We start from the raw sequence: 14,469 nt of genomic DNA on the forward strand, positions 1-14,469 counted from the left end.
CGGATAAAAAATTTTAAACAATTTCAATTTGAAATCATTTATGATCGGAGAAAAGAGCATTACAAAGGTAATTAGGCATGGACCAAGGTAGTATTTAAAAATAATAATACTTAATGTATTTTTTACAAATCAAAACTATCAATTTGATTTACTCAATTGTAGTATCTACCTCTGCATCTACGTCTCCGTTTTCAAGTTCTTCAAAAACCCCATTTGATGACCAAACGTGAGTAAGCTTGACGCGAAATTCTGACAGTGGATGGTTGAACAATTTCTGTAAAAAATGACAATTTTTACTTAGATAGCACAAACGAAACTTATCTGATGAAAAAGGAATATATAAATAGTGGGTAGATTAACTGAATGGACCAGATAAGAGCAGCACCAAGAAATAGTTGAAACAATTGGTGTGGGTGAATTGAAATCGAAACAGCAGTCATGAAGCTCTTTGCTGCATTGAGAGGCAACACATTTTCAAGCGTAGTCCTCAAATACCTAACATTCGATTTGAAAAATAAAGTTCGTGCATGTTTAAGCGGCAATAAAAATCACTAACCTTTATCATATGTCTGTCTAACCTTAAGCTTGAGGTTCAGGCGCATACGTGAATAGTAGAGAAACAGGCATAGGATCATAGTACGAAGGACTATACTGAATACCACCTTTCCTGAGTACGTCACAATTTTAATAAATATGTATAGACTGCAAACAACAACACGGTGTTTTGTTGTGACTCACCAGAATTCTGCACTGCTCAGGAGTCAGCGTATCGCCTTCCTTACAGACTTTGTATTCTTCAGTGAGGTGAATGATACCTAAGGATCAAAAGCAAATATCGAAAACGGACAAAGAACAACAGACAGCACAAGATTGACAGAGGCAGAATATCCTCAAAATGCATCTTACGAAGGGTAGGCACATGTTAATAAAAATGCGCATTTGTTAGATATCAACAGGACAAAAACAATATTCCAGGTTGACTTTTTACAGACGCCAAATTACAATTAGTTACAAGTATTCAATTAAGTCCCTATCATTTAAACAATAACGTGTATCAAGAATTATCGCAATTTGTTCTCCAAAACACAAATTAATTTTATGGCAAGCAGCCTTTGCAAATTCTTGATGCAGAAATTTTTGATTCATACCTTTTCGTAATTCAGTTGGCAACCCTAGCTGACGTAGTTGTGGTTCCATTGAAAAGCTGAAATCCTCTGGGTCTAATGGACCTGTAAAATGACCAAAATGTCCAACTTTGATATAACCACAGTATGATACATTGTTTTCATAATGTTTGTATAATAAATCGAACTTTTGATTAGGGTTTTATATAGTTTTACATCTACCAAAACTTAAAAAACCATGCATGAGTCTTAGAGACTCGACAGTCTCTTCAAGCAATATCACCAAGAACTGCACCGCAAAGCAGTGCTGAGGCTCTGGCATACTGTATGCCATCCCGCATTTCAAGATACAACTTTGTTTGACCTACCTTCAGGAAGAGCAATGTCTTTTGTTGCAATATTACCAGTTCTTGAGTAGTCTAAATCTCTGTATTTCTCAAACCACCTAAAATTCAAAGGCAGTTGCTAATAAATCTGAACATATATGGACAGTAATTCACAGCCGGTCGCATGGCATTGATATATAATACAGTATTTGTTCAAAACATACCTCAAGACTTCCTCTCTTGATTTATTAGTAAACAGCAGACCAACATTTCCCTTTAGTCTCTAGAAAATGCAAAAAAATTTCTGAACATGATAAACAATGCTGGCATTACTTTGTAATCAGTACTGTCTACGAATTAATCCACAAAACATATCATTTACGGTGTTAGTAAATGTCACATGACAATACACGGTGACTTTGGTCCACCATACAATAAAGATAATTTGTGTCTCATTAGAAAGCCAAATTCACTTTACCTTACTGACTTCATGTAAATTTTCTCTATATTCATCTTCATGCGACCTTCCAAGTGCAACCGCCATTACTTTGTTTTTACCAAAGAAAAACCTATGTTTCAAAGAGAGATATCACTTTTACAGGGTTTAAGTCTTTCCTTAACCACAATTTGAGGTCTTGTTTCAATTAGGCATATGTTAAGTGAAAGAAACCAAACTTTACTTGTGCCTAGCACAAAGACCTGTTTAAGCTATATGTATTTCAGGTATATGTTACATTTCTCATCCCTCCCCACCTTGCCAGCGATGAGTATCATTTGGAGAATCAGTTATACAATTACTACTTATTACAACTACATTACATGCAATGTCACTTAAATACATAACATAAGTTATAGTACTGTCAAGAGAGCCCCCAAAAAAGTTCTTCCCTTGCCCCACTACTCTTGGACAAAGGGATATGTCTTTTATAATGCCAGGGCCAGGCCAGAGCAGGCTCTTGACAGGCCTGCATACTTATAATAACAGGCAACAAATAACAATTATGTAAGATGTTGTGGGGGATTCATTGAATAGGAGTTATCTTATTAGATGTAATGATCAAGAGGGCACTCCCATTTCTAAAATGATTTAAATGCAATTGATCATTTACATGAGTGACAGAACAATATTTTTGGCTTTAGAATCAAATGTTATAGAATGTTTGGTTGGAGCAATCAAATAAAATTTTGTTGCATCTAATGTTGCATGCAAAATGCAAGAAAAAAACTTTGGTTGCTGTGCCTCACCTGCTGCTCCGCCACTCATTGCGTATATCTTTTATCTTGCTATTTCTCATGTTTTCTACTGAGAAAATGTATATGTATGCAAACTCATCCACTGAAGTTTTGACCTAAAAAACAACCAGGAAGTAGGTATATCAATGTAAGAAAATTATCTAAGTTAGAATAAATAGCACTAGAAAATAAAATTCAATGATAAATTCTGCATTTTGGAAAATTTACTATCAAAATATTTTTATCAATAATACTGTAGCCCAGTTACCAATTAGTTTTGGCAAAAACCAGGGTATTTATGAAATGATAGGTAAGAGTATCGCAAGAAGGTGAGAAACAATCCTATATAATGTAAATAAAGAAGTTCCAATTGAACAATAAAAAACATTTTACTAAATCTTTCATTGCAAGATTAAAGAATCAGAGTGGACTTAACTGGCATATTTATGAAAGCCTTTTTACCTAAGAAGTGTTGCAGAGATGCTTAGCTTGCAGGTTTTGACGATTAAAACTAGCATAAAAAAATTCAAAAAACAACTTTCTGATGAACAAATTGTTTGCAACTATTTTTAGTCAATTTAGGCACCATCATTAAGAGTCAGCATACAGGTTTGAGAGCAGCTATGATATTTCTATCAAGTGTGGAATACATACAATGTACAAGCGATTATGTTCTATAAAGCTGTGAAAATAACCAAACTGAGAATGGAAAGATAAAATTAAAATTTTGCCAATCTTTATTACTTTATTAGGGTTGCATTCCCAAGTAAAGACTGGTATTACCATAAAATTACTTGTCACATTTACATAGCCAAGTAAGAAAAGAAAAAAACCAATACAAATTCACTAATCACTGATGTTTGAACAAGCATAGAGAGATTTCCTTCTGATGGTGGTGCTAATAGAGATTAAGGGCTTAATGTCTTGCTTTGGCAGTCACTTGGAAAATATTCACATTACGTTTTCAACAAGGTTCTTTGTCAGCCCCTTGAGCCCTTAGGCCACCACTCTTGCTCATAGCTTTTACTAATGAAAATTCAGCAGAGGAAAGAGGGACAGACCTCTGTTTTTTTCAAAAAGGACAATACAAAAGATTTTCACAAAGAAGAACCAAGACCCGAAGAAAGAACATAAGGCTTGTGCCTTTCTTTGACAAACCCCTTTTACATTTGCCTCAGGTCTTTTAGATCAGTTTAGATTTACAGCTTGAGCTCCTACTTTGACTATCATTTACAGAAAGATGGCAAAAAATATTCCACATTACCTTATCAACAAGCTCCTTTTTCAGCTCCATTCCTTTACTAGTTGTCTTTGACAAGGTAACTAAAGAAGAAAACAGAATGCTGGATCAAAATAAATATGTGATTATACCATGTTTGTCACTTCACAATCTATTTTTACTCTCAATGGAAATTACCCCATTCCAATACTAGCCCAGCTGATATCCAAGATTAATTATTGCTCTGTTGTTTAGGATTTAAGTTTTGTCTAAGATATATATAGACAACAACCTGCAATACCTAGTAGCAGTCTTTGTCGTTTGATGCATGCGATCGCACGCATACACATTGGCACACACATGGCGCCAATAATGCAAGCGATTCATCGCACGCATGAATTTTTTTGACCTTAATAAAATTGTTTTCTTCAACAAAATATTGGAAATTTTGTTTTTCATAAGCCGAGCAACATTGGCTAACTCTTTTCAGTGCCTATTTTGTCTTCCTAAAGTGAGACTAATTGCTTTGCTTTGTTCAAATTCCCTGGGAAACTTTGCAGTCATCAAGTAGTGTGGTATTCTAAACTTTTTCCTTCCCTTTTTGCCATGATTGTGGTAAATATTGATAAAATTGCTCAAAGGAAGATGGGCTTTTTTCATTTTTTCATTGCGGCAGGCAGGGGACAAATAGACCCGCATCTTCCGATGATCAAAGTTATTATCGATCCAGTGGCATAGAAAAGAAAATTCATAGAAGAGGCGAGAAATTTAAATCTTATAAGAGCTTTAATTATTATTTTTATTTTAAATGCTGGGGAAATAACAAATCTTCTGACAAAGATGTTTCTGAAATAAAAGCACAGTTGAACTGTAATTTCAGCTGCTTTTGAGGTTTCATACCCTCTCTATTAGCAACTTGAGCAGGGGCGTCGTTACCACGGGGAGGGACTGTGGCCCCCTGGTTATCAAAATTTGACGGATTTTCAGAAAAATTATTGTTAAGGACGGAGGCTGCGAAAATTTTCAGAGACCTTAAGCATTAAGATTATAAATGTTCTAATCTACCAATCTATAGGGTTGTGATCAAGCAGAGACAAGATATTGAAGAAGAAGTGCATTTGAAATATTTTTCCAGTTAAGGCACAAGTAACAAATTTTTCTGCTCCCCCTTCCTCATTATACTTAATGCTTCTATTTGATTAAAATAAATCGAAGAAATTTTGTCGGAAATTTTTTCTCCCTGGCCCCTCTGGAATTCATTGGCCACGACACTCCTGAACTCGATACCCTGTTTACACCGATCTGTGCAAGTTTGGAACCGAGACAAAATGTTTGCCATTCGCCCTTTCGTTTACGCTAGCACTCTGTAAATGAGACAATTTTGCTCTGCTATACGAAATAGTTTTTGACCCTGCTACAAAAGTGAACAAATTTTGTACCATCATGGTTCCACTTTTGAACCGTCATGGTTTCATTTTTTAATGGGACAGTGTAAGTGTGGTCTGAAATAGCCAGATATGTTAAGAGTGTGAACCGCACACATGAAAGAAATAATGTGTGAAAGCATTTTAATGTAGTGGCTACACACCGTATCAATCCTAGGGCATTTCTACCTTAGCAGAAAGGGCAGCTGCACAATTTCTAATAATTTTTAAGCATAATTTAAAATTATGATTTCTGAGATCTAAGTTGTAGTTTATAGCACTGAGGTGGATCAACACTGCATTTCAAAAAGCTTTTATATCAAGAAGAAACTTGAATACGTACTGGGTGATTCAGGACAAGTGTTCAACATTATGCAATTATAGCACATCAATGCCTCTGTCGTCTTAATGAGGCAAGTATTTCAAAATAGGGGGGATTTCAAACTGTGTCTTTTTTGAAGTGTCCTCAATTTCAAAGAGTATGATACCTTAAAGTTAATGAATATAATACTAAATTGGTTGAATTATGAAATCGTGCAAGTGTCAGGCCTTGCTCTAAGTAAAATGAGGGTGCTCCATAAAAAGAGCCCCTTAGAAACTCTAGGCGCTCTATTTCGCACCTCTAAGTAAATGTCCTTGAGAGCATCCTTCGAGAGCTTTAGGAGATCGAGAGCTTCAAATCGAAAGCTTCGGAAGAATGTTAAATATGAAATTCAGCGGTGATACCACAAAGCACCATAATACGAAATAACAAAATATGCAACAAACACTATGTTAATATAAATATAGAAATATAATAAAACAAAGTCGCAAAATTGTTCAGATTTTCTAGATATGTAACTTGCCATCATTCGATGAGCTTTTATCAGTGTCAGTATCACTACTGTTATGTTTAGCTTCACATATTGCTTCATCAAAACGCATGGCTTTAAGTCGAACATTTAACTTTGTTCCTTTTTTCATGTTATCCATTCTATAAGAAACGCTAGAACATCTACTACTCGCAAAAGCAAATGAAAAATGAAAAGCAATGCGATAATTTGGACGGAAACGTGATCGCTGATTTGCACAGGCGATTTTAAGTTATCGAAAAAATAGAAAATAATATATACTTCAATAGAAGATAAACGCTTGCTCGTAAATCAAATAAATCTGCCGGAGAATACGCTTACGCTTGATGGCCTGTATCCTTGATGGTTATTAGAGGGTTTTCAGATTCAAAATGACATCGAAAACCCAACGTTGAATTTGCTGAATTTTTTCTCAAGGGGTAATCTTACGCAAATCATAATATTGCGGTCTGTTGGGAAGATTGTTTATGCTTGATCAAGTTGATTTAATAAATTCCAAAAATTTATTTTGCTCCGCGTTAATATTGTTTTTACGTTTTGAGGGGCTCTATAAATCGCTCTCCAAGGCTTTTTTTGGGTGCGCTCTAGGCGCGCGCGCTCGATCGAGCGCCTTTCCGGGCAAGACCTGAAGTGTCTAAGGAACCGTGTACATTTCTTAACTAAGACACATGTCACTTGCAGCCTAGCAACAAGTAAAGCATCCAGTGTCAAATATTCATTCATAGTAAAGAAATGCCAAGGAAGAGGTCTAGTTCAGGTAATCATATTTTTAGGTAATCTCTGAAATTAAAGAATAAATATTCATAAAGAATAAATTTTTTCATTTGTATCTTGAGTTCTTTGGAAAGCAAAACAAATGCTAGTTTCATGCAATGTGTCTTGAAATAGATGTATCTGGCAGTCATTAACACTTCAACACAACTGGATTACATCTTGTGTCACTTTCTAATTTAATAATTTAAAAATAATCTTAGGCTCAAAAAAGAAAATTTGAGAACATTCAGGCTCTGCTAAAAAAAGGTTTTTCTTATAAACAAGTGTGTAAAACAGCTACAGATAAGTGTTACTGGAAAAGTTATCTTGTGTTACTGCACAAGATTAAGGCAGGAGGGGCAGTGTTCGTGCTAAGGGCAAAAAGTAGCATTTTTTCACTACCATAATCATGTACTTGTGAGGACGAGTGATACAAAATAACATATTTGCATACATCTGTGCCACCCATACAATTGGGTTTTTTGCAATCAAAAGCTCTACGCATAGGCATAGTGTTGAGAAAATTATACATGAAATTGGGTATCAAATGGCCTTATCATTATTCAAAATGTATGGTCTTACAGGAGTCATGGCAATTATAAATGGGCTGGTTCTCAAAAATTGATTGTCCACTTAGTCTCACTACTCTATGATTGCAGAATCATTGAGAATGAAAAAGAAAAAAACAATAAACACAACATATTTAAGGACACTGCTTGCCCCCTTTGCCCCTCCTGGAAGAGGGCAGGAGAAGCAGCGGCCCCTGCAGCCCCTCCAGGGTAGGCACCCCTGATCAAGGTTGCCAATAATTTTATCAAGAAATCATGAGACTGTTTTGAAAAGGTTTTTGGAAAGTCACATCAAGATAGATGGCATTGTGGAATGTGGATCTGATTTTCAGTGGAACAACATGACAGAATATCTAAAAAATCATAGCCAAAAGTGCACCTTCTAGCTTGTTGTCAGTTTTTCGTTGAAAAAGCAGGTCCACTTTACACAAGAGGAAAACTTTGGTCAAAACAGGGGATGTTTGAATGAAGACTGAAGACTGTTGAAACAAACAAAAAGGGAGATTTTCCCAAACTGGAGGAATAATTGCTGTGAAGTTTCGAAATGAAAAACAGGCACACAATTTAATTAATGTTAAACTTAGGTGTTTCAGTCCAATTGATGCTAAAAAGCTAAGTTTAGAAACTAAGATCGACTAAATAAAAACGTTTCAGCTTTTTCGAATACGACAGAATTCTATTCTAAAAATCTACCAAAACAACAATTACATCACAGGGCCTCCGACTCGTCCAATAACTTACCAATTTTGTTTCGCTTTGATTTCGGCATGATGGCAAAAATATAAAACTCTGTAACTTCTGAACAAACTGCTTTCGAGAGTCCTCGTGTGATGGCTCGTGTATGGACCTCCCTGTTTGGTTTGCCTCTTCTTGGAATCGAGAGCGAGGTTAGGAAGATGGTATCTCAAAAATGGCTGCTAGAACATGGAGATCATGGAGAAAACTGGCTCCGGCCAATCGAATCATGGACTTGCCTACTCTAGTAACTATGAGGACTTTTATGTGCACGCCAGTACGCGATAAGCTAATTGCTACATTTAGAACGAAACCAAAAAAAGAACAGAAGCCAAAAATGAAAGAATTGCCATGGAAGAAAGCAGTTGTAAAACCACGAGACGATGTTTACTTTCTATATGATCAAGACCCGCCATCACATACATTTAAAGATGCACTGGACGCATTGCGAGCATATGCATTTTTTGAAGAAACTGTCAGGTTGAACTTGAGGCTCAACATGAACGAGAAAAAGGTGATTTGAAGAATGTTATACGCAAGCAATAACAGAGCATAGATTTTATCCACCTTACAATGCAATGCAGCATTAGAGGATAAGCACAATGCGAATTGTAGAGGGTTATGTATTTTTCAATGATTGGGCCTGAACCGCTACTGCTGTACCATTTGTCTAAGTAAATAGATTTTTTGGTCACGCATCTGAGCTTGTATAGTAGGCCACATACACAGACATATATTAAATGCAAAGCACACTTTTTTCCTGCCCAGTGATTAAAATCTTGTCTTTTTTCCAGAGCAGTGTTTTTGTTAAGAGCCTCTAGTGTACCAGATATCTCATTTGGTAGTGTTTTGCTTTCAAGTCTAGACTCCATGCCAGAGTGCAAAGTATAGCATTTTTAAGCCTCGCGGTGAGACAACACGATATGATTAGCATACATTCATAGTTGCCTTGGTAAAGCTTTAGCATAGGGTTTACTATCCCCTGAGAGTCATGGTTGGGAATCATTTATGCTTTTGGCTATGTGTGTTACAAGTTGTAAGTGTTTTTGTGGTGCAAACTGCAAGCCGGATTCAAATTGACTGAAAGTAGAATATTTTTGGCATTTGCTAAAACCTGCAAATTCTTTTCTGAGGTTTAGGAGAGGTTAGCTTTAGCTGAATAGTTTCAAGTAAAAAAACCATTTGAATTAGATGTACCATATGCGAAAGATATGACATTTATTTTGCTTCAAAGGGTGGGCATCCAAGAAAAAGTAAGTACCCCTGAGTTTAGTGTAATAAGTTACCAAAAACTGGGGCAAAGATGAACTTTTTTATTGCAAATGTTTCACAGGTACTTGAATCATCATGGCTTAATTTTCATGATTTTGCAAATGTCAACTTTGTTTAGAAATAAGAAAAAATCAAGAATATTCTTGCATTTACTATTTTCAGCATCAAACCTTGATAAACTTTTCAATATATTCCAACTAAAAAGTCATCTTATAACTTTTATGACACTTTCTATGGTTTCACCAAAGTGGTTTGAATTTTGATCACCTTGTTGTTTGCAACCTGGTCACCATTGCTGATTTGTCAAACCCGTGCAATACTTTTGTTCTCTAAGTGTAGTTGAATGCATGAACAGTACATAAATAAACTTTAACACACAATCTGTCTAGTTTCCAGGTCTAAATCAGGTGAAAAAAATTGATCCCTTAGTGCCCATTTGTTACAGGTTTTCTTTAATGATTACCTTTAGAATGTCAGTGTTGACAAGTAAAAATTCACCACCAATAGACTACATGAAGACAAAATGCTAAAAGCTAAACTATCTCTCCTTAGATAAGAACTGATGCTATCAGGGGATCTATGTTGCTACCAAAACCTTTCAAGGCAAAGAAAATTCTTGTTTTTGCAGAGGTGAGTTGTTTGTGTTGGAATTGGGGTTTGAGTGACTCTTGGGATCTTTTTAGAAGAGGTTCTGCCATTTTGGTGTTTTTTAATGAAGAACAGATTTTCCCATTAAGATAAATAAGCGCATTGTGTTTTTTCTTTTTAGAGCTCATCAGAAGGGTGCTTCAGTTGTTGACTTATTAATAGCCTTCAGTTTATTTAACTCAAATGTGTCATTACAGTTTTGCAAAATGATTAGGAGCCTTCTTGAAATAATGTTTTTATTCCATATCAGAATTCAGGAAAGTGTTCACTTGTTTTGTACAAGTAAATAAACAAAAACTTTTGAGCTGTTCTCAGCTAATCGAGTCATTTTTTAAAAGATATTGTGTTGAAGGGTAGTCTATCCCCTCTGTGATTGACTAAATTTAACTTGAAAGCCTCGCCTTAAAAAGGGGTCTTCCTTTGCCCTTTCAGTATCTCACTATAGTAATTGTTGGTGAACACAACAAACAATTGCATAATCTTTATATCATTGAAACTGACTTAGACATTTGACACTAAAACAAATCTCACAGCAACTGGCTCGGGAGAAGTATGTTATTGTGGTTCTTCATTCCGATTGGTTATTTGTCCATTAAACAAATGAATATTATGGCCATGAAAAGATATTCTGAGAACAGTAGGGGACATACTGCCTTTAAAAGCTGAGACTGTAATGACTTATCTTGTTGTCACTTGAGTCAAAGTAGTGATTGGTATGATGTCGCAGAAGGCAGTTTGGCATGGCTAGTTGAATTCAAACCAATTATGTTTCAATTTGCTGTCATGAACAACATCTGGCATTTTCATGTAAAATATGAATAATTTCCTGAATAGCCCATATTGATTTTAATTGAGGCATTTATCATTAAAATTAGGATGAGGTTGCTGTCCATGCCAAAGAAGCTGGAGCAGATTTTGTTGGTGGTAAAGAGCTGATAGTTCAGGTTTGTCAAGGCTTGTTTTCTTTTATAAGTCTGAAGTTCCTTTTTGTGCCAAGTATTTTAGCAAAACTGTTATCAGTAACATAAAAAAAATTAGATGTATTTTCAAGTTGGCAATCGATCCAGAGATTATCCAACTGTCAGAAAAGGACAGAAAAAAGTTCTAAAATTGATAAAGTAGTTTATTAGCTTGTTGTTGCAAAACTCTGCAACACTTGAAAAAAATCTAACAAGACTTCAAGTAATAAGGTATTAATGTTTGTTTGATAAAACAAAAATTGCAGTGTTTATTTAAGCAAGATGCATTAGTCCACTTCATTGAAACTTTTCTCACAAGAAGCTATTTTGCAACAAATTGTTTGATTTATGATAAAATTGTTTTAATGGAACTTGTCTTTTTTGTTCTTTGATAACATACCAGCTGGGACAATTTTTTTCTGCATTTCTATTATGCTGATAATATTGGAATTGAAAAGAAAGATTATATGAATTTAGCTTGCCTTTTTTCTCTATAAGGTTGAAGGTGGTGAACTGGAGTTTGATTATTGTCTTAGCAGCTTAGATTTTTTACCAAACCTGTCACATATGCCAAAGATTTTAAAAGACAAAATGCCGAATACAAGAAGAGGTAAGATGCATATCTGTCATATAGTTGAAGTTCTGTGAAGAAAATCAATGTTCTCAAACTTTTAGCATTGATATCTGATGTGTGTCAGTCATACAATGTTCGCTCATTTCAGTCTTTGTAGGCTACCTGAAGAGGGTCTTTGTAAGACCAAACAGGAAATCTTTGCTTGAAGACAAAAACTAGCCTAACTTCTTTTATATGATTTCCATGATGTAAGCAACTTCAACTGGCTATAAGAGGTTTCTTTCTCCTTCACTAAAGTCATTAAAAACATAGATTTAGAGGTTTAAAAGTGTTATCTTTTAAATAGCTATTGTTTGACAAGGCCCTAGAGATTATCCACTTGCATAAAAAGCTACCAATAAAAAAAGAACTGCTATTAATAAAGAACATGAAAAAGACTGAAAACATGGTAAAGTAAAACCATTTTATTTTAAAAGGAACAACGAATCGCCTCATGAACTCTGAATTATCTCCTTAGAGTTGGCCATTTTTTGCGAATTTTATTGCAATTTTTTTAAAGCTCAATCAAGTTTTTTTTATTCTGGTGCCCTATTGAAGCATTGACCCAAAGAATGGAGGATGTTTGAGTTGATAATAGATAATTCCCTCAAACTTTAACAAAAGTTTGAATCTAGCAATTTGCAACTTCCATCTTTGATTTAATTAGCCTACGAATCAAAATAATGATAAATGATGTAGCATCAATTCTCTTCGAGGTACTGCTACGAATGACGTTAGTTCGGCCGTGGCACAGTACAGACGAGGTCATTCGTATAAAACGACCAGGCAAGGACACGTTAACTCAGATATTGCTCTCGTAAGTAAATTTGTTTTTACCCTCAAGTTCATTTGCATTATAACATTTACCAAGGTACATCATTTAACAAGGCTATTAATGGGCATCCTATATATTTCTAATGATCTTTGGCTCATTTCTCTTGTCCGAGTTTGACTTTTTTGATTAATTTACTGCTTTCCTTTTTATTTCATCATTTTGCCTCTTTTGTTTGTAGCTGAGCTTTTCAGACAACGAAATACGAGAGAACATGCGTGCTTTTATATCTACAATCGAGTCTCACATGCCACAATCACTAAAGCAAGGTTTGTCTTGATATTATCTTGAAGTTACCTTGGTTTTGATCATCAATATATTTTGGTTTGTCTTCGTTAAACGATTTTCTCCCTGTGAGAATGTCTTTGTGACTAGGTTCGCAGATTACAGATCCAAAGGTGTGTGATTCGTTCGACTGGTATGAGAAAACTTTCAGTAAGAGTGAGGAGGGTTGCTAGCTCTCTAAAATTCTAGACGCATGAATCGCAAATATGGTCATATCGAGAGGAAGGAACAGGGCACTGTCCGATGAATATAGCTTCTCGGTGTCCTTAAACCTACCTTCGAATGCTTACAAGTATAAATACAAATATAAGTTTAAATGTGAATACAAATAAAAGCACAAATAAAATGCTAAAACAAAAACAAAACAAAAAACAAGTACAAATTCCTTAAGAATTTTTAAGAAGTGTCTTTCCTCTGTATTTCTTGTCCTCTTCCCTTGTTTTAGGTTTTCGGGATTTCTTTTCTCCTTATTTTTTGCAGAATAATTAGCATCCAGTTTTAAAAGACTCTTCCCTTCTTCCTTCAGATCAGTTCTTCAAGAAGCTGGTAATATCATCGCAATACGGTCCTGGATTGCTATTAAACAAGGAGGAAATTTTCTTATGAGTTAATTGTAAAAGTGAACGTTGGCGAAAGTTAACGGTAGCGCTGACCATGAGTTTAGAGGCAGTGTCGCCCAGCTTACTACAGCCGATGCACAACCACCACTACATCTAGAAGAATCCATCGGACAAATGATTTGCGAAAATGTAGTAGGTTGAGTGAAACAGATAGGAACTTGGTGCATTAAGAAAAGATTTTATGAGTGCGATGAATTAATTATGTTCCCAATTAAATTTTTGTTTGTTTCTTGTTGTAGACCTGATGTCTTGGTAGATTTACGAAATTTTAATGTGACCAGAATATGTCATGAATCTGAATGTATCAAAACACGGCAAATCCTTACTTTCAAACAAAGAAATCGAATGATTATACAGACAAATGAAAAATGAATACATATTATTAACTATTTTCTAGTAATGGCGTACTGCAAATTGCGTCAAACTTATGCCAATTAGTGTTTAGGAAATTGGGGACATTCCACTTGGGATGCATCTTTAAAAACAAAGTGTCTTTGATTTGGTATAATTGATAACTTGTAAAAAGTTCTTTATTGATGCAGAATTTTGATATGACATCGAAAAAGCAAAAATGTCAAGGCTTACTAAAGCTTTTTGTGTGTCAGAATAATGATCGAAATTCTAATCTAGGAAACATATATATCACTTACAATAGAAGTTTTTAATTTTTAAGCGTATCGATTTATTTCCCATAGCAAAAGATTTTGAAAAAGTTTTTGTTTTGCATTAAAATGCCCCGAGAGGATCGACAGCAAAAATACATTTTGTAATTCCCTGTTTATAGACCCGATGGAAGTGGCGGGCAATACCACTTTGGGGTGGGGAATTTTGATTACCGGTTTCGAGTTCTTTATCATCTGGGGATGCTGAAATGTGATAGTAAACGGGGATTTGCTGCTTGTTTTGTGGGTAAAATTGGGGTTGAATGAGGAGAATTCCTGTTTATCCTCTGCGAAGGAGAAGCATGGCTAAAAAGTGAATGAGGCTTGTCTAAGCTGTAGAATAT

The 14,469-nt window shown here is 35.2% G+C and overlaps 2 protein-coding genes across 2 annotated transcripts; one reads left to right on the top strand and one right to left on the bottom strand.

The window, feature by feature from the left end:
- Positions 1–71: 71 nt before the first annotated feature.
- Positions 72–8,380, bottom strand: LOC135689724 (mRNA turnover protein 4 homolog). Its single transcript, XM_065207049.2, has 9 exons — positions 8,241–8,380; positions 3,948–4,006; positions 2,696–2,799; positions 1,929–2,019; positions 1,675–1,733; positions 1,493–1,569; positions 1,149–1,229; positions 739–815; positions 72–274 (listed from the first exon to the last, which is right to left on the bottom strand). The coding sequence occupies exons 1-9, from the start codon at positions 8,266–8,268 to the stop codon at positions 149–151; spliced, it is 702 nt and encodes a 233-aa protein (XP_065063121.2). The 5' UTR covers positions 8,269–8,380; the 3' UTR covers positions 72–148.
- LOC135689721 (uncharacterized) lies at positions 8,372–14,271 on the top strand. Its single transcript, XM_065207047.2, has 7 exons — positions 8,372–8,748; positions 10,059–10,136; positions 11,030–11,098; positions 11,612–11,723; positions 12,443–12,543; positions 12,740–12,827; positions 13,370–14,271. Exons 1-7 carry the CDS (start codon positions 8,410–8,412, stop codon positions 13,447–13,449), a joined length of 867 nt encoding a protein of 288 aa, XP_065063119.2. The 5' UTR covers positions 8,372–8,409; the 3' UTR covers positions 13,450–14,271.
- Positions 14,272–14,469: the final 198 nt, after the last annotated feature.

Source organism: Rhopilema esculentum, chromosome 5 (genome assembly GCF_057945365.1).
Source record: "Rhopilema esculentum isolate cy_ngs chromosome 5, ASM5794536v1, whole genome shotgun sequence".
NCBI classification, from domain to species: domain Eukaryota; kingdom Metazoa; phylum Cnidaria; class Scyphozoa; order Rhizostomeae; family Rhizostomatidae; genus Rhopilema; species Rhopilema esculentum.